This window comes from Halichoeres trimaculatus, unplaced genomic scaffold, assembly GCF_033239565.1.
Source record: "Halichoeres trimaculatus isolate MK-OKI-2021-1 unplaced genomic scaffold, fHalTri1.1 fHalTri1_scaffold_18, whole genome shotgun sequence".
Taxonomy (NCBI): Eukaryota; Metazoa; Chordata; class Actinopteri; order Labriformes; family Labridae; genus Halichoeres; species Halichoeres trimaculatus.
Window position 1 is genome coordinate 293,034 of NW_027437196.1, and position 24,467 is coordinate 317,500.

General features: G+C 50.2%; 1 protein-coding gene across 4 annotated transcripts in view; it reads left to right on the top strand.

The window, feature by feature from the left end:
• Positions 1-696: 696 nt before the first annotated feature.
• The window catches only part of abi1a (abl-interactor 1a), a 30,895-nt gene continuing 7,124 nt past the window's right edge, over positions 697-24,467 (top strand). Inside the window, exons 1-7 of one of the 4 annotated variants that reach the window (XM_074693138.1) lie at positions 697-1,048; positions 9,513-9,680; positions 12,308-12,484; positions 16,946-16,960; positions 17,550-17,650; positions 17,928-18,080; positions 21,653-21,753. In XM_074693138.1, coding sequence (XP_074549239.1) covers positions 932-1,048; positions 9,513-9,680; positions 12,308-12,484; positions 16,946-16,960; positions 17,550-17,650; positions 17,928-18,080; positions 21,653-21,753 — 832 coding nt within the window. In that variant the 5' untranslated portion in view covers positions 697-931. Of the gene's footprint in view, positions 1,049-9,512; positions 9,681-12,307; positions 12,485-16,945; positions 16,961-17,546; positions 17,651-17,927; positions 18,081-21,652; positions 21,754-24,467 lie in introns of all 4 variants that reach the window. The other 3 variants (XM_074693137.1, XM_074693140.1, XM_074693141.1) reach the window with 3 other exon arrangements.

A 24,467-nucleotide genomic window follows, 5' to 3' on the forward strand; every position in this document is an offset into this window, starting at 1 on the left:
AAACAGGGATTTATATTTAAAAAAATAAATAAAAAAAATTAGCAAAATCTTTAAAAAATGTGTAATTCTTTTTCTTAATTTGCAAAACATTTTCAAAAAAAATTCAAAAAAAGGAAAAAAAAAACTACAAAAAAATCACAAAAAATTAAAGCTTTGTTTCAAGAGATGATGCATTTTTAGTCAAAATTTTATATTATGATGTTACTAATTGTCTGTGTTGTTATCATTAAAATATTAAAAGCCCTTCATTTTATTAATATTTTTTAAGCCACAAGGAGCCACTGCAAAGGAGTCAAAGAGCCACATGAGGCTCAAGAGCCACTGGTTGAACACCCCTGATATAAACTGACATAATTTAAAAAAGATACATTTCAGAGCCACATTAAATAACTTTTTACTATGTCGTTCAGCATTTAACAGATTTTATTAAGAAAATAATAATAGTTTCTGGATACAGCAGTAATTATTGGTGATGGGTTCATTTATACAGAAATATAACAGATGGTATAATGATAATACAGTCCAACAAAACTCTACACCCTGCTGAGTCAGTTTGTAACAGTTCAGTACAGAGCTAATACCACACACAGTGTAATGTGTTTTCATCTGAAGTTGACCTGCTCTAACACAGATCCCTCGTTCTCACTGCGGAGTGAGTGCTCCTCACTGACACAGACGATCTTCGGCGTAGGGCTCCGCACAGTGAGGCAGGATTCCCACAAAGCGCTCAGAGCCGAGCTGCTGGTCTGAGGTCAGTCTGAGTCACAGGGAGGCGCAGAGAGGGGGCAGCTGCTGGTCCGGAGTCAGTTTGAGTCCGCTTGAGGCGCTGAGGGAAGGAGGAGCTCCTGGTCTGGATCTGGAGGCTGTTTGAGTCAAAGGAAGGCACGGAGGGAGCGACACAGGGAAGGAGCTCCGCGGGCTGAGATGTAAGATGGCAGAGCTACAAATGTTGTTAGAGGAGGAGATCCCGGCCGGTAAGAGGGCGCTGGTGGAGAGTTACCAAAACCTGACCCGGGTCGCGGATTACTGCGAGAACAACTATGTCCAGGTAAGAGATGGTCCTGCCGGGTCGGGCTCCCTTTGTGGGCAAAGCTGGGTCTGAGGGCTGCGGGACAGGAAGTGTGGATAAAGAAACTGCCCTGGCTGGAATAAAGCGCTCTGCTCTCAGCTTTGTTAAACACTTTGCTGCCTTCACGGACTGTGGGACACTTCACAGCCGTTTGGGGCTGTATCAGCTTTACTCTGTTTACTCTGAGGGTGTGTCTACTTTTATGATTTCTCTGGGTCAGACCTGCTCCCCACTCCCTGAGAGGCAGAAACAGAGAGGCCTGTGGGTAAACAGCCGCTCGCTGAACCAGTTTGAGCTGCGGCTTCGTGTCGTCCTGATGATGTGAAAGTTAGAGCCGAGAGTTCAGTGTGCAGACACACAAACACAGCACAGCATGAGGGGGGTGAAAGTCAGAGTTAACATTAATATCAGAGTAACATGTCAGTCCATTACATACCGTACGGTCATTAAACGCACCATTTAATACCACAAACACAGTGTAAGGTCCGCTGGGATCCTGCAGCACTGGTCCATTATTAAAGCACATTATGGGCTGTAAGCACTCAGAGCTGCAGCTGCTCTGTCAGAGCATGGCCCTCAGTGCTGCTGCCCTGTTTTTAACCCTTCACACACTCTATAACACAACATCAGCTCAGTCAGCACAGCCCGCTGCATGCACGGAGAGGAGCAGGAGGAGGTGCAGGAGGAGGTGCATGGAGAGGTGCATGGAGAGGAGCAGGAGGCTGAGTGTTAGCTCTGAGTGTGGGGCAGGGATTATTTAAGGTGATTCATCTGCTGCAGCTGAGACACACACACACACTCACACACACTCAGAGAGAGAGGAGGAATGTGAGGCGATGGTTAGCTGGTCAATAAATGTTGGAGCTATTGATCGTCTCCCCCTGAGCGTGTTCATGGAGCAGAGCTCTCTGGGTCAGCTCCTCTGTCTTCACACACACACACACACACACACACACACACACACACACATCTCCTCTGAGCTCAAAGCTCCTGTTTTAGCCTCACTTTGAAGTGTGTGTGTGTGTGTGTGTGTGTGTGTGTGTGTGAGTCTCAGTGGGCCTGGTGTTTCTGACCACAGAGGGCTTTGTGTTCTTAATTTTAGAGCAGTGTGTGTGTGTGTGTGTGTGTGTGTGTGTGTGTGTGTGTGTGTGTGGTGGGCTGTGCTTGAAGAGGAGCTCTGTGAGAAACACTGACAGCAGCAGCAGGAGGAGCAGCAGCAGCAGCAGCAGCAGTGAGAAAGTATGCGGAGCAGGAAGAGGAGCAGCGTATCAGCAGCAGAGCGAGGGTGTGTCCGCTCCAGCTGTACTCCCACAGGACTCCCTGTAATTTTGTTTTCTTCCTCGTCCTCCTCTGACTGGGCTCTGTGAGCCCCTGGGAGCAGGGACAGGACTCCTCTGTAGACTGAGTCCAGGAAACCTTTCATGCTCAACAACTCCTGAAGTGGCTTTGGGTCTCTGTCCTTCATTAACGTGTTTCACTGTAGACCTGAACGGGAAGTGGAGTTAGACCCCAGGCTGTATGTGGGTCCTGGACTTCAGGAGCTGGTAGCTCACATTCACACTAAACTTAGCTCCTTTGATTTAATCTCCTCCTTTCCTCCAGAAATAAAGAGGTGACACTCTCTGAAGCTTGATTTGAGGAGTTTTCACCTTTTACTGGATCAGTCAGCTGAAGAGAGACAGGAAGTGTGTGACGCAGAGAGCTCAGTGATGAGGAGGGAGTTTATAAACCGTGATAACTGTAACGATGAGTGTTTTCACTCCTGAACAGTTCGCTCTGACTGACAGGACGTGCAGCCAGCAGCTGTGTGTGTGTGTGTGTGTGTGTGTGTGTGTGTGTGTCGTCCCACCTCCTCGTGAAGTCGTGTTTCTCTGGTTTGAGCCGACGCGTTTTTAAATCTGTGACGTCTGAAAAACAGAAAAATCAGGTTTAATCTGTTCAGCGAGAGCGCTATGTGTGTGTGTGAGTGTGTGTGTGTGAAGTGTCAGACCAACAGCACACTTTATAAGCCCTCACACTGTCTGCCAGACACACACACACACACACACACACACACACACACACACACTGAAGCGAGGCTCACACGTCAACATGCCTCAGCTTGAATCAGCTCGTCCTTTCAGCAATCCTCCCTCACATTACACCTAAGTGTGTGTGTGTGTGTGTGTGTGTGTGTGTGTGTGTGTGTGTGTGTGTGTGTGTGTGTGTGTGTGTGTGTGTGTATTCTGCTGGTCTCTGAAACAGATGGTTGAAGCTGCGTCTGAACAAGGACATATCACTGCTCTACTTTCTCAACTTCACACTGACTTTTGTTTGTCCCTGTGTGTGTGTGTGTGTGTGTGTGTGTGTCTCCTCTGTGACAGGAAGTGAAGACACCCTTTCAGAATAAGACATCTGAACACAGATTAATTCATGTTTGTTCTCTGAAAGTCTTTGCTGCTGTCTGTTGGTGTGAGGAGGCAGCAGAGAGTTTAACCTCTGTGGCAAGGACACACACACACACACACACACACACACACACACACACACACGCTGACACACACAGACTGTATGTAAAGTGGGCCACCTGGTGGAGCTGGCAGCCTCTCAGAGCTGGGAAACGTTCAGTCTGCGGCTCTGCTCACACTGTTCCTGATATTTATTCATGATCTAAATTAATCTGAGGATTATTTTCTGCCTGACAAACATCGATCAGCCCAGTTTCTGTCAAACGCAGGTTTTGTTTCTATCTAAGCCTCCTGTTTGTTAAACGTTGGCTCTGGAAAGTGAACCACGAGCTGATGTCCTGAAGTAACTGATGCAGCTTAAAGCTCCTGTGAGGAGCCTGAAGGGGGGTCCTCAGACCCCGGGACACGCCCCTCAGCTCAGCTTTACAGTCAGTGATTCAAGTGTTTGACTCAGCAGAGAGAGAAATACCTACTGTGTCCACAGGGGGCGCCACATTCAAAACACACCAACGTTTCTCACAGGAGCTTTAAACTCAGTTTCCTCCTTTATTCCTCTGTGAATGAATGAGTGGTTCACTCAGTCATTAAACGCTCACCCCCTCCTCCGCCTCCTCCTCCTCCTCCTCCTCCTCCTCCTCCTCCTCCTCCTCCTCCTCCTCCACTGTAATGATGTCACAGCGCTCTCAGATCCTGATCCTGATCCTGGCTCTGACCCTGGTTCAGAGCGGCGTACAGTCAGGCGCAGATAAAGCGGGAAGCTGTGAGTGGAGGAGGAGGTCACACGGTCAGATCAGACCCAGGGTTGTAATCTGTGGTCATGTGACGCAGCCTGAGCCAACGTGACGCCAGTTTGAGCTCTGTCCCTGGAAAAAGAGCAGTTTGAAGAGAAGAGGCTGAGTCCAGAGGACAGAGAGGACGGGAGGGACGTCCTGAGGGTCCTGGTCCTGCTGCTGTCACACCTGTGCCCCCCCCCCTCCTCCTGTCAGAGAGCAGGTGGTGTTTCCTGTCTCTGAGGGTCAGCATGGAGTCCTCCTCTCTCCCTGTGTGTGTGTGTGTGTGTGTGTGTGTGTGTGTGTGTGTGTGTGTGTGTGTGTGTGTGTGTGTGTGTGTGTGTGTGTGTGTGTGTGTGTGTGTGTGTGTGTGTGTGTGTGTGTGTCCTGGTTTCCCTCTCAGTGTGGACAGATAGCGCTGTCGTCTCTACCAGCTTCATCCCGTCTGCCTGTAGTTAGGTTGTGTAGTTTGTGTAGTTAGTGTAGTTTGACGTTGTCATGGTAACTCCACAGTCAGCTGAGCCACTAGCAGGAGGATTCAGGTGTGTCAGCGTTGACCAGGGGAGGGGTCTACAGGTGCAGGGGGACACTTCCTGTGGTCCAGCAGACTAACGAGGTCTCTGAGGAAGAGTTAACAAGTTCCTCCTCACAGACGCCAGGACCAGGTTTTAATTGGTGTTGGCACTTCTTCAAGGTCAGCAGGACCTGCTGGCCTCTGTCAGCCTCCATCTGCCCCACCAGGAGCCACGAGGAGCCAGGAGGAGCCAGGAGGAGCCAGGAGGAGCCAGGAGGAGCAGCAGGAATTAAATATTCACACAGGGAGCTAAGAAGGAGCTGAGGAAGGGGCTGAGGAAGGAGCTGAGGAAGGAGCTGAGGAAAGGAGCTGAGGAAGGAGCTGAGGAAGGAGCTGAGGAAAGGAGCTGAGGAAAGGAGCTGAGGAAGGAGCTGAGGAAAGGAGCTGAGGAAGGAGCTGAGGAAGGAGCTGAGGAAAGGAGCTGAGGAAAGGAGCTGAGGAAAGAGCTGAGGAAAGGAGCTGAGGAAAGAGCTGAGGAAAGGAGCTGAGGAAGCAGTAGTTTGTGTGTTCAAAGCTCGTCAGTCCTCAGTCAGTCAAACTGAAGCTGATTAGATCCTGAACCACACAGATCAATGAGTTAACTCTAAAACCATTTACAGCATTGATCTTCATTAACCACACACACACACACACACACACACACACACACACACACACACACACACACACACACACACACACACAAACACACACAGAGCAGTGAAAGTCATGATCTATACACACACCACAGATATGAGCTTGAATCCAGCACAGCAGCTCACACAACCAGTCCTCACCAACTTCTGGAGTCAGGACAACTGTTCCTTTAGGATGGATCCTCTCTCCTGTAGGATGGATCCTCTCTCCTTTAGGATGGATCCTCTCTCCTTTAGGATGGATCCTCTCTCCTTTAGGATGGATCCTCTGCTGTAGGATGGATCCTCTCTCCTGTAGGATGGATCCTCTGCTGTAGGATGGATCCTCTCTCCTGTAGGATGGATCCTCTGCTGTAGGATGGATCCTCTCTCCTGTAGGATGGATCCTCTGCTGTAGGATGGATCCTCTCTCCTGTAGGATGGATCCTGGTCTGTAGGATGGATCCTCTCTCCTGTAGGATGGATCCTCTCTCCTGTAGGATGGATCCTGGTCTGTAGGATGGATCCTCTCTCCTTTAGGATGGATCCTCTCTCCTTTAGGATGGATCCTCTCCCCTGTAGGATGGATCCTCTCTCCTGTAGGATGGATCCTCTCCTGTAGGATGGATCCTGGTCCCTAGGATGGATCCTGGTCTGCAGGATGGATCCTGGTCTGTAGGATGTATCCTCTCCTGTAGGATGGATCCTCTCCTGTAGGATGGATCCTCTCCCCTGTAGGATGGATCCTCTCCTGTAGGATGGATCCTCTCCTGTAGGATGGATCCTGGTCTGTAGGATGGATCCTCTCTCCTGTAGGATGGATCCTGGTCTGTAGGATGGATCCTCTCTCCTGTAGGATGGATCCTCTCCTGTAGGATGGATCCTCTCCTGTAGGATGGATCCTGGTCTGTAGGACGGATCCTGGTCTGTAGGATGGATCCTCTCCTGTAGGATGGATCCTGGTCTGTAGGATGGATCCTGGTCTGTAGGATGGATCCTGGTCTGTAGGATGGATCCTCTGCTGTAGGATGGATCCTCTGCTGTAGGATGGATCCTCTCCTGTAGGATGGATCCTGGTCTGTAGGATGGATCCTCTCCCGTAGGATGGATCCTGGTCTGTAGGATGGATCCTCTCCTTTAGGATGGATCCTCTCTCCTGTAGGATGGATCCTCTCTCCTTTAGGATGGATCCTCTCTCCTGTAGGATGGATCCTCTCTCCTGTAGGATGGATCCTGGTCTGTAGGATGGATCCTGGTCTGTAGGATGGATCCTGGTCTGTAGGATGGATCCTGGTCTGTAGGATGGATCCTCTCCTTTAGGATGGATCCTGGTCTGTAGGATGGATCCTCTCCTTTAGGATGGATCCTCTGCTGTAGGATGGATCCTCTCTCCTGTAGGATGTATCTTCTGGTGCAGTCTTCAGTCTGTGTGTAGTACCCGTGTCCTGTCTTCCAGACCTCTGTTTGGAGATCCCTGACTCGTCCCTGGATTCCTGAGATTCCTCAGAGTTGTTGTAGCTCAGCTTTTCCCCCGCGGACATGTGGGAACATAAACGTGTCAGTCAGCTGAGAGCGGGGAGCGCAGAGAGGAAGCTGTTTGTTTTCAGTGTTTGAACACTCAGTGCAGCTCAAACAGACGGACTGATCCTTTATAACCTGGGGTGAGGAGTGATCCTGATCCTGGACTCTCAGTTCAGTTTCTGTCTCTGAGGCATGTCCAGTTAGCAGCTCTGTTTGTTTCTTGTATGTTTACAAGTACCCAGCATTCCTCTGTGCTCCTCTTTGAGACCTGCTGAGGTGCTGACAGCCCGGATCCTGCAGACCTGGACCCTCAGTGGTCTCTGTCAGTCTTTGCTGGGCTCAGATAGATGATAATCGTCTGTGGAGTGTTGGAGCAGAGGAGTGGTCGGCGCTCCCAGTGAAAGTCTGTTTTTTTACAGTTTGTGTGTGTGTGAAGCAAAGCGTCAGGACGGTGATGAGCTTAGAGCGTGGACGTGGATTTGATGCATTAATAACACACGAACTACAGTCACTGTGAACACGCGTGAACATCACATGACGAGCTGCAGGTACAGAGTTCATGACACCCACAGGATGAACACACAGTCTCTACACACACACACTCTGTGCTCAGAGGTCTCTGACACACACACACACACTCTGTGCTCAGAGGTCTCTGACACACACACACACACACAGATTAACGGCTCCTCTCAGAGTTCGCTGCAGAAACAAAAATAAAACACAGACTCTCAGAGTCAGCCCAGAATACAGACGGAGCCAACAACCCACGATGAGGAGGGTCACAGGTGGAGTCCAGAGTGTCACACACACACACACTCACACACTCACACACTCACACACACACACACACACACACACACACACACACACACACACACACACACACACACACACACACACACACACACACACACACACACACACACACACACAGGTGAAGGCAGGTACAGAGTCCGGTCTCCACGCCCTCAGAAACCAACCGTTGATCACAGCGTGAACGCGCCCAGCGCACAGAGCAGCACGTTGACCGTCAGGACGTCGACCAATCACAGGGCAGGGATCTGAGACTGGAGCCAGACCTGGGACAGGGACTGTTAGCCCTAGCTTGATTTGCTACAGCTGGTTGAAACAGGGACTCTGAGTCCTCTATAGAGCCTACATTTCCCATAATGCAACAGCTTTGCCCAACGTCTCTACCTGATCAGTAACGTCTTTAAAAAACACAGAGTGTGTGGACTGAGACAGGAAACAGGTTCATGGCTGTTTTGGTGAGCAGAGGAGCGTTAACAGCTCTGTGATATGTAGGCCGTCAGCTCTGCTCACGGAGCGGTTTGTTGAGGATCTGGTCTCTGAAGGAGACAAACTTCCTGCTCCTGCAGATTATAAACGCTGACAGGTAGAAACAGCTGTTTGTTTGTTTGTTTGTTATTGTTTTGTGTGTTTTCCTGCAGCTGTGTCTCCATCCTCTCCCTGGCTGCGTGTTTCTGTAGGAGGAGTCTGTGAACCGTGAGTGACTGGGTGAACAGGCCGTTAGCTCTGAGTCCTGGAGGATCCTGGGCTCTGCCCCGCGGCTGGCACCAACACGTCTGCTCTGATCTGCTCTGAGAAACTGTCCCTCCTCTCAGGGCCGAGGACAAGCCGAGGACAGGCCAGTCCTCAGCCCGTTTAGCCGTACTCTGTGCTGGAGGAGCAGGACCCCCGCACAGGGACCTGTTCCTGGTCTGCTCCCCTCCCTCTGCTCCAGGCCGTGCTCTTTGGACTTTATGAGCCCAGCTGTGTGGGGCCCGCAGAGATCAAACATGGCGTCTCAGTTTGGCGTCTCAGTTTGGCGTCTCAGTCTGGCGTCTCAGTTTGGCGTCTCAGTTTGGCGCTCGGCGCTCTGCCTCGGCCTGTTTGAAGTCAGACGTGTTGTTGGTCTGGTTCAGCAGCTTTCTGTAACTGACGCAGAACCTTCCAGACTCGGGTCAGGTCTCACAGGGAGACGGTTTAAGAAGACCTCCTGGTTTAGGGCCTCCTGGGTCTGACGCTCAGTCACTTTACAAACAGCTCTCTATCTGTTAGCTTGGTTAGCTTTAGCATGCTGCTGCAGAGAGACCGCACACACAGGTTAGCCGCTAGTTTTGGCTGCTAACGTGTGTGCTGCTGATAAAGGTTTTTGTTTGGGAAACAGAAACATGAGTTTAAATTCATATTTCAGGAAGAAGCTCTTTGTCTTTATGAATAAATGAAAAAATAAGGATTCTTTCTCCAACATGTAGACGTTTATAATCAGGAAGTGTTAATCTGGCAGTTAAATATCTCCTGTGTTAGCTGCTAGCTGTGTTAGCCTAGCGTACAGTGATTCTTTCATTCCCAGTGCGGTCCTTCAGGTCCCGGAGGAAATGTTGACGTGTTGGTGCTGATCTGAATGAGAGCTGAACATGGACGTGAATGTAACACTGACTCTCCTCCTCCTCTCCTCCTCCTCTCCTCCTCCTCTCCTCCTCCTCCTCCTCCTCTCCTCCTCCTCTTCAGGCCCAGGACAAAAGGAAGGCCCTGGAGGAGACCAAAGCCTACACCACCCAGTCCCTGGCCAGCGTGGCCTACCAGATCAATGCCTTAGCCAACAACGTGCTGCAGCTGCTGGACATCCAGGCCTCGCAGCTCCGACGCATGGAGTCGTCCATCAACCACATCTCCCAGGTCAGGACACACACACACACACACACACACACACACACACTCACACACACACACACACACACACGTCTGTCAGTGTGTCAGAGGAGCAGTCATCAACACGTCGTCAGGACAGTATCCAACAGGCTCCCGTCGTCACGGAGTGATTTCATTGGCTGCTCCTGTTAAACTCCGCCTCTTCAGCTTCTGTGTGTGGTGGCGTTGGCGAGGCAGAGGGGCTGATGGGAAATGAGCAGCTCTGGGGCTTCCACCTTGTGCTGTGTGTGAAGAGGCTGCTAAGAGGCTGCAGACAGGGAGAGCTTTGTCTGAGTGTGTGTGTGTGTGTGTGTGTGTGTGTGTGTGTGTGTGTGTGTGTGTGTGTGTGTGTGTGTGTGTGTGTGTGAGACTGTGCCGGAAGAACACGGCTCACATTGAGACACTCTCTGTGATACTCTGGATGGAGAGAAGTGTGTGTGTGTGTGTGAGTGTGTGTGAGTGTGTGTGTGTGTGTGTGTGTGTGTGTGTGTGTGTGTGTTTATTAACAGACATGTAATGAACAGATCTGATCTGCTGCTGGTTCTAACACTGACCCTTAAGAGTCCTGCAGCTGGTCTGATCTGGGGTCATGGTCTGATCTGGGGTCATGGTCTGATCTGGGGTCATGGTCTGAGCTTGGGTCATGGTCTTAGCTCCATCAGACCTCTCAGGGTCTGTCAGACCCACCAGGGGATCCGGTTTCATGAGGGAGCTGCTGGGCTCAGACTAACTGGTCTCCCGGTCTCTGGACCTGACAGCTGCTGGTGTTCTGGACTCTGAGGCTCTGAGGACTCCTGGAGGAGAAGGAGGAGACATGTGACAGGGGGTCTACAGATGGCGCCCTGCTCTCCAGATGGGGTTTTTGATGGTCCCAAGACGGACTCTGGAGGTCCTGATGAAGCTGAAGCTGTGAAGCACAAAGAGGAGGTGTTGAGTCTCCCTGACCCCAGTCCACTTGAAGACCACCAACAGGATCTCCTCTCTTCATCTCTACTGTCAGCTGACCCCACCTCCTCTCCTGGCAGCTGGAGGTGGGGTCTGGGTTTGGGGTTAGGGTCTGACCACGTGGCCTACACAGATCTGCAGCTGTGACGCTAACAGGACTCTGAACGGGTCTGGATGGATCTGAAACTGGTGCTATAAGCACACGTTGATCCACAGCAGAAACACGCAGAGGGGAGGTCCCAGCTCCCCTCAGACTCATGGTCCAAGATCTCCAGGTCCAAGATCTTCAGGTCCAAGATCTTCAGGTCTAAGATCTTCAGGTCTAAGATCTTCAGGTCTAAGATCTTCAGGTCTAAGATCTCCAGGTCTAAGATCTTCAGGTCCAAGATCTTCAGGTCTAAGATCTTCAGGTCTAAGATCTTCAGGTCCCCCTCCTTCCTCCTTCCACTCTCTGCTGGATAAAACCACAACACGTCTCCATGACGCGGCCAAACGACCCCCTAAACCACCTCCGCTCCGAGGTCTGACCCAGCAGAACCTCCAGGTTGGCTTTGATTGGCTTTGATTGGCTCAGGTGTGATCAGGTGTGATCAGGTGTGATCAGAGCTGCTGTTTCTCCTCAGTCCGTCTCCAGCTGCTCCTCCCTCCTGATGAACCAGTCTACATTAATCCTGGACTCTGAGGGTTTGGATGTGTTGAACAGACCCGTTATTATCGGCTCATAATCCACTGAACAAGATTTGACTCCTGACGGCTGCAGCCACAGATTATCTCAGCTCACAGCTCTCAGCGAGCTGTGTGCTGAGAGACGACCTGCTGCCTCCACGCTGAGGAGGCTTTCATCAAATTACACACCACTACCAGCTCCATCAGCTCCATCAGCTCCACCAGCTCCACCCAGCAGCTCCAACGGAAACCAGTTTAAAATTATTTTATTTTCAGACGTCTCCCCGTTAACCTGCTGCCTACAGTGTGACCCTGAGGAGAAACGTGAACATTACTCTGAGTGTAGAAACGTCAGCTCTGAGTCAGCTGATCGTGTCCTGTTGTCATATCTGTGTCCACACGTCCACACACACTTCCTGTCTGACATCCTGAGTGTGTGTCTCAGCTGATGGAGGAACAGGAACAGGATGAAGACAGAGAAACTGTCTCTCAGCTGTCTCCACGTTAACTCTTTAACCTCCAGCCTCGCTCCTCCTCCTCCTCCTCCTCCTCCTCCTCCTCCTCCTCCTCCTGCAGCAGGTCTCTCAGAATTCCCAGCAAACAGAGAAACACAGAAACAGAAAGATCACGTCTGAATTTTCCGGAGCAAACTGAGAATAAAAACACCAGGGCTGAAAGTCTGAAGAGTCCAGGAAGACTAACAGGGTCTGGGTTTAGTCCTGCACGCCCCCCTTGTGTCCCCACATGTTTCCTGATGTGTCCTGAGACGGAGCCAGAAAAAACTGAAAGTTCGTCTTTGAGATAAACTCTGAGCGTCAGAGGAGGCTCCGCCCCCTGTGACCACACACACACACACACACACACACACTCACACACACACACACACACACACACACACACACACACACACACACACACACACACACACACACACACACACACACACACACACACACACACACTCACACACTGATCTAATGAGGGTCTGTGTGTGTCCTTCACAGACCGTGGACATCCACAAAGAGAAGGTGGCGAGGAGGGAGATCGGGATCCTGACGACCAATAAGAACACGGCGAGGACCCATAAGATCATCGCCCCCGCCAACATGGAGCGCCCGGTGAGGTACATCAGGAAACCCATCGACTACACGGTGCTGGACGACGTGGGACACGGGGTCAAAGTGAGTGGGTTCAAGGTTTACACAGGGAGGGGGTTTATTTATCCTCCTCTTCCTCTCCTTCTTCCTCTCCTTCTTCCTCTCCTCCTCTCCTTCTTCCTCTCCTTCATCCTCTCCTTCTTCCTCTCCTTCTTCTTCTCCTTCTTCCTCTCCTTCTTCCTCTCCTTCTTCCTCTCCTTCTTCTTCTCCTTCTTCCTCTCCTTCTTCCTCTCCTTCTTACCTTCCTCCTCTCCTCTCCTCTCCTCTTCGTCTCCTCCTTCTTCTTCCTCTCCTTCTTCCTCCTTTTCTTACTTTCCTTCTTCCTTTCCTTCTTACTCTCCTTCTTCCTCTCCTTCTTCCTTTCCTTCTTACTCTCCTTCTTACTCTCCTTCTTCCTCTCCTCCTCTCCTTCTTCCTCTCCTTCTTCCTCTCCTTCTTCTTCTCCTTCTTCCTCTCCTTCTTCCTCTCTTTCTTACCTTCCTACTTACTTTCCTTCTTCCTTTCCTTCTTCCTTTCCTTCTTCCTTTCCTTCTTCCTTTCCTTCTTACTTTCCTTCTTCCTTTCCTTCTCTCCTTCTTCCTTTTCTTATCCTTCTCCTGTCCTTTTTTATCTTTCTCCTCTCCTTTCTCCTCCTTTTTCCTCTCCTTCCTATCTTTCCCCCTTCTTCTTCCTTCCTTTCCTCCTCCTTATCTTCCTCCTCTCCTTCTTCCTCTCCCTTTTTCTCTCCTTCCTATCTTACCCCTCTCCTTCCTCCTTCTTCCTCTCCTTCTTATCTTCCTCCTTTCCTTCTATTTCCTCTCTTTCTTATTTCTTTCTGTCCTACTTATCTTCCTTCTCCCCTCCTCCTCTCCTTCTTTGTCTCCTCTTCTCTAATCACATTCTCACCACTCGCTCCATCACTTTATCTTCCTCCACTTCCTCCTGCTATATCTCATTTCCTCCTCCTCCTCCTCCTCCTCCTCCTCCTCCTCCTCCTCTCCTCTCTGTTTCTTTGCAGCAGCAGTTTTCTTTCCGTCTCTCCATCTCTTGCGTCTCTCTTTCATCCTCAGAGCTCGTCCTGGCCCTGCAGGAACACATCTCAGAGTGGGAGTGGGTGTATGGGGGTCAGTGGGTGGATGAGGGTTGGTGGGTGGGGGTCAGTGGGGGTGGGTGGAGATAACTGGATGGAGATGACATGGTGGGCTCTCAGAGAGCAGCTCTGTTCCTGGTGGAGACTCTGTCAGAGCTCTAAAGGCTCATCCCGCGCTCTTCAAACCTCTGCAGAGAGACGATGCCATCACGCTCACGTCATCCAGGTTTGATTTCAGTGACCTCTGATGGTCAAACGTCCCTGTCCCTCTCTGCCCCACGCCTCGCTCCACAGGTCACAGGGTCGTCCTGAAAGTGGCGGTAATGGCACCATTTCCTGACGGCCTGAGGCGTTTTTACGGTCTCCATCCCGCTCCATCAGGCGGTCGATCAATCCCCGCTCTCACACAGATTGGATTAGAGGCCCCGCATCACGTCTCATCCAGGCATTGATAAGGTTGATAAAAGCCGCGTCAGTCATGATTTACGGCGTGTGGGATCAGGTCTGACGGCGCCATCGGGACGGGGAGAGAGAGAGACGGGGGCTCTTCATCTTCTCCCTGCAGCGTCTCACTCCTCACTCAGATTATTCTGGGATTAGAAATGTAGAGTGATTCAGTTTGATGGAGTCAGACCTGTCCTAACGTGGGAATGAGCGATTTCAGTTTGACACAGTTTCATGAGAAAAACACGTCTGACAGCTGAAGGTCACGCTGTGTCATGTGAGGGCCTGTGTCCACTAACAGCCTCCACTTCCTGTCAGCCTCCATGACCTCCTTTCCTCCTCTCTCCTCTCAGCTCTGACTGCTGATGGGTTTTAAAGTTGACCTGCGGCTCGTCTGTATCTCTGAGTATCGAGCGTTCGGTGTGTTTCAGAGCGCGGCGTGTTTCAGAGCGCGGCGTCATTCTGTTAATCCATGCTGACCTACCAACAGGAAGCAGTCGCCCTCTGTAGGCCCGTGGCGAGGTGTCGCAGGTCAAACCCAGAGCGTCCTCAGTGAGGTGGTTCCTCCTTCACTGCTGTTAATTATAAAGGTGATATCTAAGCCCCGCCCCTCTTGGTTTTGATTGGACGGTATCGATCGGGTTTTATTGATTCGCTCTGATGGATTCTGCTTATTGATCCGGCTCTTTATCAATTCTCTGATCAGTTCCTCCTGTGAGTTTTCTCTGTAGGTAAAACAGCTCCACAGGTTTTCTGTGTCCACATCATTTGATCCAGTTTATAAGTCAATAAATGAGACACTGGTCTCTGGATCTGGATAACTTTAGGAGAAAATAAAAAAAATAAAAACTAATCTTTGGTCTCTGGAATAAAAACAACAAGTGAAAACACACTTTTCTGATAAAACATCATCATGTTGAAAAGTCTCCTCCAGTTAAAGTCCACAAAAAACAGCTTTTTATGATTAATCATCAGTTTAACCTTCCTTTTCTTAATTACGTCAACAGCCTCAGGTCAGCAGGGTCACGTCAGCGGCGTCGCGTCAGCGGCGTCGCGTCAGCGGCGTCGCGTCAGCGGCGTCGCGTCAGCGGCGTCGCGTCAGCGGCGTCACGTCAGCGGTGTTTGGCTTCAAAGCTGCTCTGGACGTGTTTGATGCTCCTATTTTAAGAACTAACAGATCACAGCAGGCCTGGATTAACTCTTTTTATGAGTCTACACTTCCTGAGTGTTACAGTCACACACACACACACACACACACACACACACACACACACACACACACACACACACACAGACACAGATGAGATTTATTCTGTCAGATGATGTTTAATCTGGTCAGCAGCGTTTGGGGAGCAGAGATGAGAGTGTCAGGTGGATGTAGATTTCATGTTCGTCGGTTTTTGAGTTTAACACCATGAGTTTCTCATCAGAGTGTTTCTCATCAGAGTAGTTCTCATCAGAGTGTTTCTCATCAGTGTTTCTCAGAGTTTCTCATCAGAGTGTTTCTCATCAGAGTGTTTCTCATCAGTGTTTCTCAGAGTTTCTCATCAGAGTGTTTCTCATCAGGGTGTTTCTCATCAGTGTTTCTCAGAGTTTCTCATCAGAGTGTTTCTCATCAGTGTTTCCAATCAGAGTGTTTCTTATTAGAGTGTTTCTCATCAAGGTTTCTCATCAGCGTGTTTCTTATTAGGGGATTTCTCATCAAGGTTTCTTATCAGAGTGTTTCTCAGAGTGTTTCTCATCAGGGTGTTTCTCATCAGAGTGTTTCTCAGAGTGTTTGACATCAGAGTGTTTCTCATCAGAGTGTTTCTCAGAGTTTCTCATCAGAGTGTTTCTCATCAAGGTTTCTCATCAGGGTGTTTCTCATCAGGGTGTTTCTCATCAGGGTGTTTCTCATTAGAGTGTTTCTCAGAGTGTTTCTCATCAGAGTGTTTCTCAGAGTGTTTCTCAGAGTGTTTCTCAGAGTGTTTCCAATCAGAGTGTTTCTCAGAGTGTTTCTCATCAGAGTGTTTCTCAGAGTGTTTCTCAGAGTGTTTCTCATCAGAGTGTTTCTCAGAGTGTTTCTCAGAGTGTTTCTCAGAGTGTTTCTCAGAGTGTTTCTCATCAGAGTGTTTCTCAGAGTGTTTCTCAGAGTGTTTCTCAGAGTGTTTCTCATCAGAGTGTTTCTCAGAGTGTTTCTCATCAGAGTGTTTCTCAGAGTGTTTCTCAGAGTGTTTCTCAGAGTGTTTCTCAGAGTGTTTCTCAGAGTGTTTGACATCAGAGTGTTTCTCATCAGAGTGTTTCTCATCAGAGTGTTTCTCAGAGTGTTTCTCATCAGGGTGTTTCTCATCAGGGCGTTTCTCACACTGACCTTTGCCTTGAATCTCTCAGTTTCTCTCTGTTTCTGGTCTCTGATGGTCTGGATCTCTGTGCAGCCGCTGGGGAAGCTGAATAATAGATGAGCCACTTGACTCTGCTGCTGCTGTCAGAGACACTTTGCTGCTGTTTGTCTCTGTCTCTGCTCTCAGCACAGAGGTTTATCATTCCCCTCAAACACGGGATCCAGATCATCAGATCAGGACTGGTCCTGGTCCACATCCAGAGAAAGATCTCTCAGCTCAGACTGGGAGGATCACACTCTTCTGTTAATCTATGATTTGATCCAGTCTGAGTCTGGGTCTGGGTGTGGATCTGCAGGTCTAAAGGGATCCAGACTCTGTCAATGTTTCCTCAGAGTTAATCCTCCAGGACTGGTTTCTGTCTCAGTCTGTCCGTACCCTGATCCTCTGATCAGTCCAGACTCTGCCATTCTGACATGCCCTCTCTTTCTGTGTGTGTGTGTGTGTGTGTGTGTGTGTGTGTGTGTGTGTGTGTGTGTGTGTGTGTGTGTGTGTGTGTGTGTGTGTGTGTGTGTGTGTGTGTGTGTGTGTGTGTGTGTGTGTGTGTGTGTGTCTGTGTCTGTGTCTGTGTGTTTCTCTCCTTTGCCTCCAAAGTGGCTAAAAGCCAAGGTAAGTGTTTTGTCACATGACCCGTCCTGTTATTGGTAGATGTGTCCAGCTCCGCCCCTGCAGACCCTCCTTCACCTGGTCCCCTGTGGTCCCCTGTGGTCCCCTGTGGTCTCCTGTGGTCCCCGTGTTGTTCCCATAACCAGCGTGTCCTGTCGTCCCCGTAGACCTCAAACCCTGAGCCCTGAAACCTCCTGAACCCCTCAGCTCACCCCGTCTGTCTCCTAATGTCATAGTCTAAACCCCTACAGGCTGCCCAGACCACCACCACCCCCAGACCACCACCAACACCCCCCTCAGGACTTCACCAAAACCTCCAGAACCTCACACAATCCTTCAGTTATTGGGCTAATCTCTGTGTTTCATAAGAAAGCTCCTGCAAACACTCATGTCTGACTCAGAAACACCCAGCTAACTCACACACACACACACACACACACACACACACTCACACACACACTGGGGCAGGCTGTGGGCTCTGTGCTGACCCGGCTCCTCTGGGCAGCCTGTAACTGTTAGTTTGTGTCCCTCACACGCTGTAATCATCCTCGGTGTGCGCCCGCTAACATCTTCCTGTCTCCGCCCGCAGCAGCACGGGAACAACCAGTCCGTCAGAGGGGGGACGCTGTCCAGGACCAACCCGCCCACGCAGAAACCACCCAGCCCTCCCATGTCAGGGCGCGGCACGCTGGGGTAAGGCTTCCTCTAATCCTCTGATGGTGAATCAGCGAGGAGGTGTTGGAGGGAGGCGCAGGGACAGGAGTCTGAGACTAACCTCAGGCTTTTCTCCTTTTCATGAGGAGTTTCAGCTCTGAGGCGTGTTTCTGAGGACAGATCTGACAGAGACGTCTCTCCCTGACGGGCTCAGCTCTGTCTGCTCTGCCCCGCCCCCCTCTGTGCTGTTACCAGGCTCTGATGAACCCAGTCTGTAGTCCAGGATCAGGTCTGACTCTGCTCTGTTCCTCTGCAGACGCAACACGCCCTACAAAACCCTGGAGCCCGTCAAGCCGCCCACCGTGCCCAACGACTACATGACCAGCCCGGCACGCCTGGGCAGCCAGCACGGGCAGCAGCAGAGCCCGGGCCGCACGGCGTCGCTCAACCAGAGGCAGCGCACCCACAGGTAGAGACCCAGAGACCCAAAGGGGGTACAGACCAGAACCAGGGGGGTACGGTCCATCAGCAGGTTCAGGGAGCTCTGTGTGAAACTAACAAACAGATTCTGGTCTCTACGGGTCAGAGAGTACAGAGGACTCAGGGTCTGTTAGAGACTCTGTTCCCTGAGACCAGCTCTGAACGTGGATCCAGCAGAAACCAGATCACTCAGAAACAGAAGCTAGCACTCAGTCAGCTTCATGTGTGAACACAGACTCCACAGAAACGAGCTGTAAGGTTAAAAACCTCCTGACGGAGCAGCAGAGGATCTGGATCCTCCTGACTAACATGCAGCTGTTCAGGGCGGGTCCAGGAGGACCGGGTAGGGACAGAACCAGACTGAAGAAAGCCTCCAGAAACTAACATCAGTTCATATGTTTCTATGAAATACCAGATCAGAACGACGGGCAGGACTCTGACTGACCCTGCCCTGACACACACACAGGTTCAGACGGAGCCTGAGACTCCTGAAGGCTGCGCTGAAGGTTTGTTACCCAGAAGCCTCGGGGTGGAGGAGGCGGGCGGCGCTTTCATCAGCTGAGTTATGAGTGAAGTCATTAGCTAAAGAGCCTGATATGCTGACGGTGACGCTCATAAATATGACATCATTTATTTACCCACATCGCACTGCGCCCTGTGCTTCAGGTTCAGCACGCCGCCGCGACATTAAACCCAACGCCACCGGGTCTGGAGCCAGATTCAGGATTAGAAACTACAGATCAGAGCAAACGTTAGTGATGGAGGTTAAAACTGCTCCTCTCTGCTCCTCTCTGCTCCTCTCTGCAGAGGAGTGTAAAGGGTTGGTCCTCCCTCTGTCCTCGTCAGAAAGAGGAAACACAAACGTTTGTTTTTAGACCCAAACGAAACTCAAAGGAGAGTTTTTCCAGTTTTCAGCTGAGAAGTGAAACTTTCAGAGCTAAAAATAAAAACTGAGTTTCATCAGAATCAGAGTTTTCTGTTCATCACCGAGGGTTCACCATCCGTAGTTTACTGTCTGTAGTTTACTGTGTTTCACTATCTGTAGTTCACAGTCTGTAGTTTACCATCTGTAGTTAACTGTCTATAAGTAACTTTCTCTGGTTCCTAGTCTGTAGTTTACAGTCTGTAGTTTACTGTCTGATGTTTACAGTCTGTAGTTTACAGTGTGTAGTTAACTGTCAATAGTTCACAGTCTGTAGTTTACAGTGTGTAGTTGACAGTGTGGAGTTGACAGTGTGTAGTTTACAGTGTGTAGTTGACAGTGTGTAGTTGACTATCTGTAGTTTACAGTGTGTAGTTGACAGTGTGTAGTTGACAGTCTGGAGTTTACTGTAGTTTACAGTCTGTGATTTACATTCTGTCGTTTACTGTAGTTTACTGTCTGTAGTTGACAGTCTGTAGTTGACTGTAGTTTACAGTCTGTAGTTTACAGTCTGTAGTTTACTGTGTTTCACTATCTGTAGTTCACAGTTTGTAGTTGACTGTCTGTAGTTTACAGTCTGTAGTTTACAGTTTGTAGTTGACAGTGTGTAGTTGACTATCTGTAGTTTTCAGTGTGTAGTTGACAGTGTGTAGTTGACAGTTTGTAGTTGACAGTCTGGAGTTTACTGGAGTTTACAGTCTGTAGTTTACATTCTGTCGTTTACTGTAGTTTACTGTCTGTAGTTGACAGTCTGTAGTTGACTGTAGTTTACAGTTTGTAGTTTACAGTCTGTAGTTTACTGTAGTTTACAGTCTGAAGTTTACAGTCTGTAGTTGACAGTCTGTAGTTGACTGTAGTTTACAGTCTGTAGTTTACAGTCTGTAGTTTACTGTAGTTTACAGTCTGAAGTTTACAGTCTGTAGTTGACAGTCTGTAGTTGACTGTAGTTTACAGTCTGTAGTTTACAGTCTGTAGTTTACAGTTTGTAGTTTACTGTAGTTTACAGTCTGTAGTTTACTGTAGTTTACAGTGTGTAGTTTACAGTCTGTAGTTGACAGTGTGTAGTTGACTGTCTGTAGTTCACATTGTGTAGTTGACAGTTCGTAGTTGACAGTCTGTAGTTTACTGTAGTTTACAGAGTGTAGATGCTGATGAAGGCCTCTCCTCAGTCTTATCTCCATGTGAACTCTCTCAGTGTTTTTTTAAAGAGCAGCTGTTGAAGATGAGCCTGATCCTGGATCAGATTATTTTATAATCTCTGTTATTCCAGATTACAGCCTCTGTTCCTCTGCTGCTGCTTCAGGTCGTTAATCTGAGACCTCAACAACACTTTGAGCTTTCTCAGATCAGCCGCAGAGCCTCAGATACTTTATCAGGCTGTTTTTACTCTAGCTCCTCCTCAGCTCCTCCTCTGTCTTCTCCTCTGCTCCTTCTCTGCTCCTCCTCAGCTCCTCCTCTGCTCCTCTTCTGCTCCTCCTCTGCTCCTCCTCTGCTCCTCCTCTGCTCCTCTTCTGCTCCTCCTCTGCTCCTCCTCTGCTCCTTCTCTGCTCCTCCTCAGCTCCTCCTCTGCTCCTCCTCTGCTCCTCCTCAGCTCCTCCTCAGCTCCTCCTCATCTCCTCCCTTGCTCCCTGTCTGCTCCTCCTCTGCTCCTCCTCAGCTCCTCCTCTGTCTGCTCCCTGTCCGCTCAGGAGTCTCCATCCGCTGTGAGCAGAAACTTTCTGAAGCTTCACTCAGATACAGACCTGGATTTAGAAACAGGAAGCTGTGTCAGAGAGAGGCTGATGGGGGCTGATGGAGGCTGATGGAGGCTGATGGAGGCTGATGGAGGCTGATGGGGGCTGATGGGGGCTGATGGAGGCTGATGGGGGCTGATGGAGGCTGATGGAGGCTGATGGAGGCTGATGGAGATGGAAACGAAGGGTTAAAGAGAGAAGGAAAGGGTTAAAGAGGGATTAGGAGGGACACAGATCAGAGGAGAGAGCGCCGTCACTTTAAGGGAGCGATGACATGATTATCCTCACACACCAGCATCCTCTGAGAGGTCAGCACGCCGCACGCTGCACGCCGCACGCCGCACACCGCAGGGCCCCTCTGACACACATCACAGAGGGGGGTGGAGAGATGAAGGTGGGGCAGGGTTCAGGGGGGAGAAGAGGAGTGAGGGAATCCCTCTCAGAGCGAGGAGAAGAGGGAGGAGGAGAGGGCAGGGGAGGGAGAGAGCAGAGCCAGGAATAAGGCCAACAAGAGAGGGAGGAGGGAGGGTCTTTAGTGGGTCAGAGCACTGATCCAGCTCCAGGGTCAAAGTCAGGGTGGGAGAGCTCTGATAGGGGGCGCTGCAGAGCAGAGCACACACAGAGACACAGGGTCCAGATCTCCAGGAGGATCCAGGTCTGAAGGGTAAAACCATCACGGATCACAGCGCGTGATTCGATCAGAGCGTCCTTCAGAGGCGCTGTGCTGTCAGTGAGCAGAGTCCAGGTATCTGCAGAGTCTGACCTGAATCACACCTCCTCTTTCTCTCCTCCTCTTTCTCTCCTCCTCTTTCTCTCCTCCTCTGTCTCTCCTCCTCTTTCTCTCCCCCTCTGTCTCTCCTCCTCTGTCTCTCCTCCTCTTTCTCTCCTCCTCTTTCTCTCCTCCAGTGGCAGCAGCGGGGGGAGCAGCAGCAGGGAGAACAGCGGCAGCAGCGGTATTGGCATTCCCCTCGCCGTGCCTACACCCTCCATCCCCAACTCTGGCCCAGGTGAGCTCCTCAGACTCTGACAGCCCGAGCTCTTCACAGAAACAGGAGCAGCTCAGCACACAGGAGGAGGAGGAGGAGGAGGAGGAGAGCAGCTCCAGCCTGAGCGTGTGTTTGATAATCCAGGCCGTGCTCCAACGCTCCGACTGTAACATGTTATCAGCACACGCTGCACAAAGCCCGCTGTATGTTTACCAGACGGGGATTATGGCGACCCATTGTGTTCAGAGCTCAGCTGGTTCTCCCTCATACTGTGGAAATAGGCCACGCTGTGCAAAGACACACACACACACACACACACACACACACACACACACACACACACACACACACACAGCAGGGTGCACACATCTTACACACATGATACACACACTTTGCACACAGCACCCAGCACTGATTTCAGGTGTTTTCAGGAGTTTTTAGTTTTCCTGGTTCCTGCAGCAGCTCCTTCACTCAGCTCAGAGATCAGCAGCTAACCACAGCTCCCCCTGCAAACCGGTCGCCATGGAAACACCCAATTCATACCACAAAGAAGTGTGTCCGTGTGAGTGTGTGTGTGTCCGTGTGTGTGTGTGTGTGTGTGTGTGTGAAGTCATGTTATGTAACACTCGATGCTCTGCGCTCTCTAATCTCAGCACTTCTTTCAGCCATGTCTGCTCCTCCAGGAGCTCCTCCACCTCCCCCACCTCCTCCTCCACCTCCACCTCCTCCTGCCATAGCTGGGTTTGGACCCCCAGCTCCTCCCCCTCCTCCTCCTCCTCCTCCTCCACCTATAGGTGAGACTCCTCCTCTCCTGAGGAGGTGCTGCCGTCGCCTGGCTGCTGGGACGAAGGATAATGGGGAAATCAGCTGATCTGTCCTCAGGGCACGGGACGGGGTCTGAGGGTCTTATTGGGTCTTATTGGTTCTGATTGGGTCTGATTGGGTCTGGTTGGGTCTGGTTGGGTCTGGTTGGGTCTGTGTGTGTTTGCGCTGCGAGCAGGACGGTCCGGTTATTAACACACAGTCAGGTCTCAGAGCAGCACCTCAGAATCAGGCTGCAGGGTCAGCTTCACCCTGAGGACCAGGATGGAGACGGTCTGGGTCCCAGTTTTCCTCCTCAGGGTCCTGATGAGGGGTGTTATTCAGGAAAGATCTGATCAAAGATGTGATGATCAGCAGGTGTGTGAACCTCTGCAGCTCTGACGCTCTGATCGTCCTGCTCTCACCGTGAACAGACACTTCCTGTGACTCTGAGGGACACGTGGTAAGATCCTGATCCGTGATTGGTTGGTGACAGATTTCTCTTCCTCAGAGGTGACGGTGCTTCGTTCTTCTTCTCTGATCTGATGATGATGATAAGTAATGAAGGAAGTCTCAGGTCTCCTCAGGGCTGCTCAGAGCTCCTGATTGGTTTAATTTCTGACGTCGAGCTGTGAAATGAGCCGACCTGCAGCTCTGGATTTATTCCTGAGATCAAACCCTGAAATCAGATCACCCTGAGGACTCTGAGACTTCTTTTCTTCAGGTGATGTTGGTTAAACTGCATCAAACTCTTTAAGAACATCTCTCACAGGAAAAAACAAAATAAAAGGAGAAACTCTGAATATCTGCTCCCAGGAGCAGTCTGTGCTAAAGCTGCTGATGAGAGCTGACGTCAGCGCTCTGAGCAGAGAAACTGTTCACGCTGGGAGCACAGAGAGAGGATCATCAGTGAAAATGACCTGACAGAGTTAAAATCCTCTTTATGAACACCTCTACCTGCAGCTGCTTCAGTGATCTCCACCTGAACACAGAAACGTTCAGAGCCCCCACACCCTCAGCTCATCCCACGAGTCATCCAGTCAGAGAGCTTTAAGAGCTGGAAACAGCTGTTTCTGTGTGTGTGTGTGTGTGTGTGTGTGTGTGTGTGTGTGTGTGTGTGTGTGTGTGTGTGTGTGTGTGTGTGTGTGTCTGTGTGTGTGTGTGTGTAGCTGCTAATATCTGATGATCTCTTTAAACCTGCTCCCTCTCAGCTCCTCCTTCTCCTCCGGTTTGCTCCTCTGAGGATCTCCTTCCTCTGCCTCGTCCTGAGCAGAGACACAGATCTAGGAATGAGAACAGGAAGTTCTCTCTGTAACCTCTCCTCCCTCACACACACACACACACACACACACACACACACACACACACACACACACACACACACACACACACACACACTGCGTCAGTTAAAACTGTGAAAACTGAATGTCAGTAGATTCTGTCGTTCAAATTCATCTCTGTGAAATAATCTCTAAAAAACACGTCGTCTCCACTTCTTGTGATGAGTGTGAAGTAGATTCTCCTTCCTCCAGCTCTGCTGAGGCTGGGATCTGGGGGAAGGATGGAGGATGTAGACTAAAGTATAAAGGATGTAGGATAAAGGATGTAGGATGGATACTGTAGGTTAAAGGATGGAAGATGTAGGGTGGATACTGTAGGTTAAAGGATGGAAGATGTAGGGTGGATACTGTAGGTTAAAGGATGTAGGATGGATGCTGTAGGTTAAAGGATTAAGGAAGTAGGACTGATTCTGTAGGATAAAGGATGTAGGATGGATACTGTATATTTAAGGATGGAAGATGTAGGATAGATACTACAGGATGAAGGATGTAGGATGGATACTGTAGGTTAAAGGATTAAGGATGTAGGATGGATTCTGTAGGATAAAGGATGTAGGATGTAGGATAGATACTACAGGATGAAGGATGTAGGAT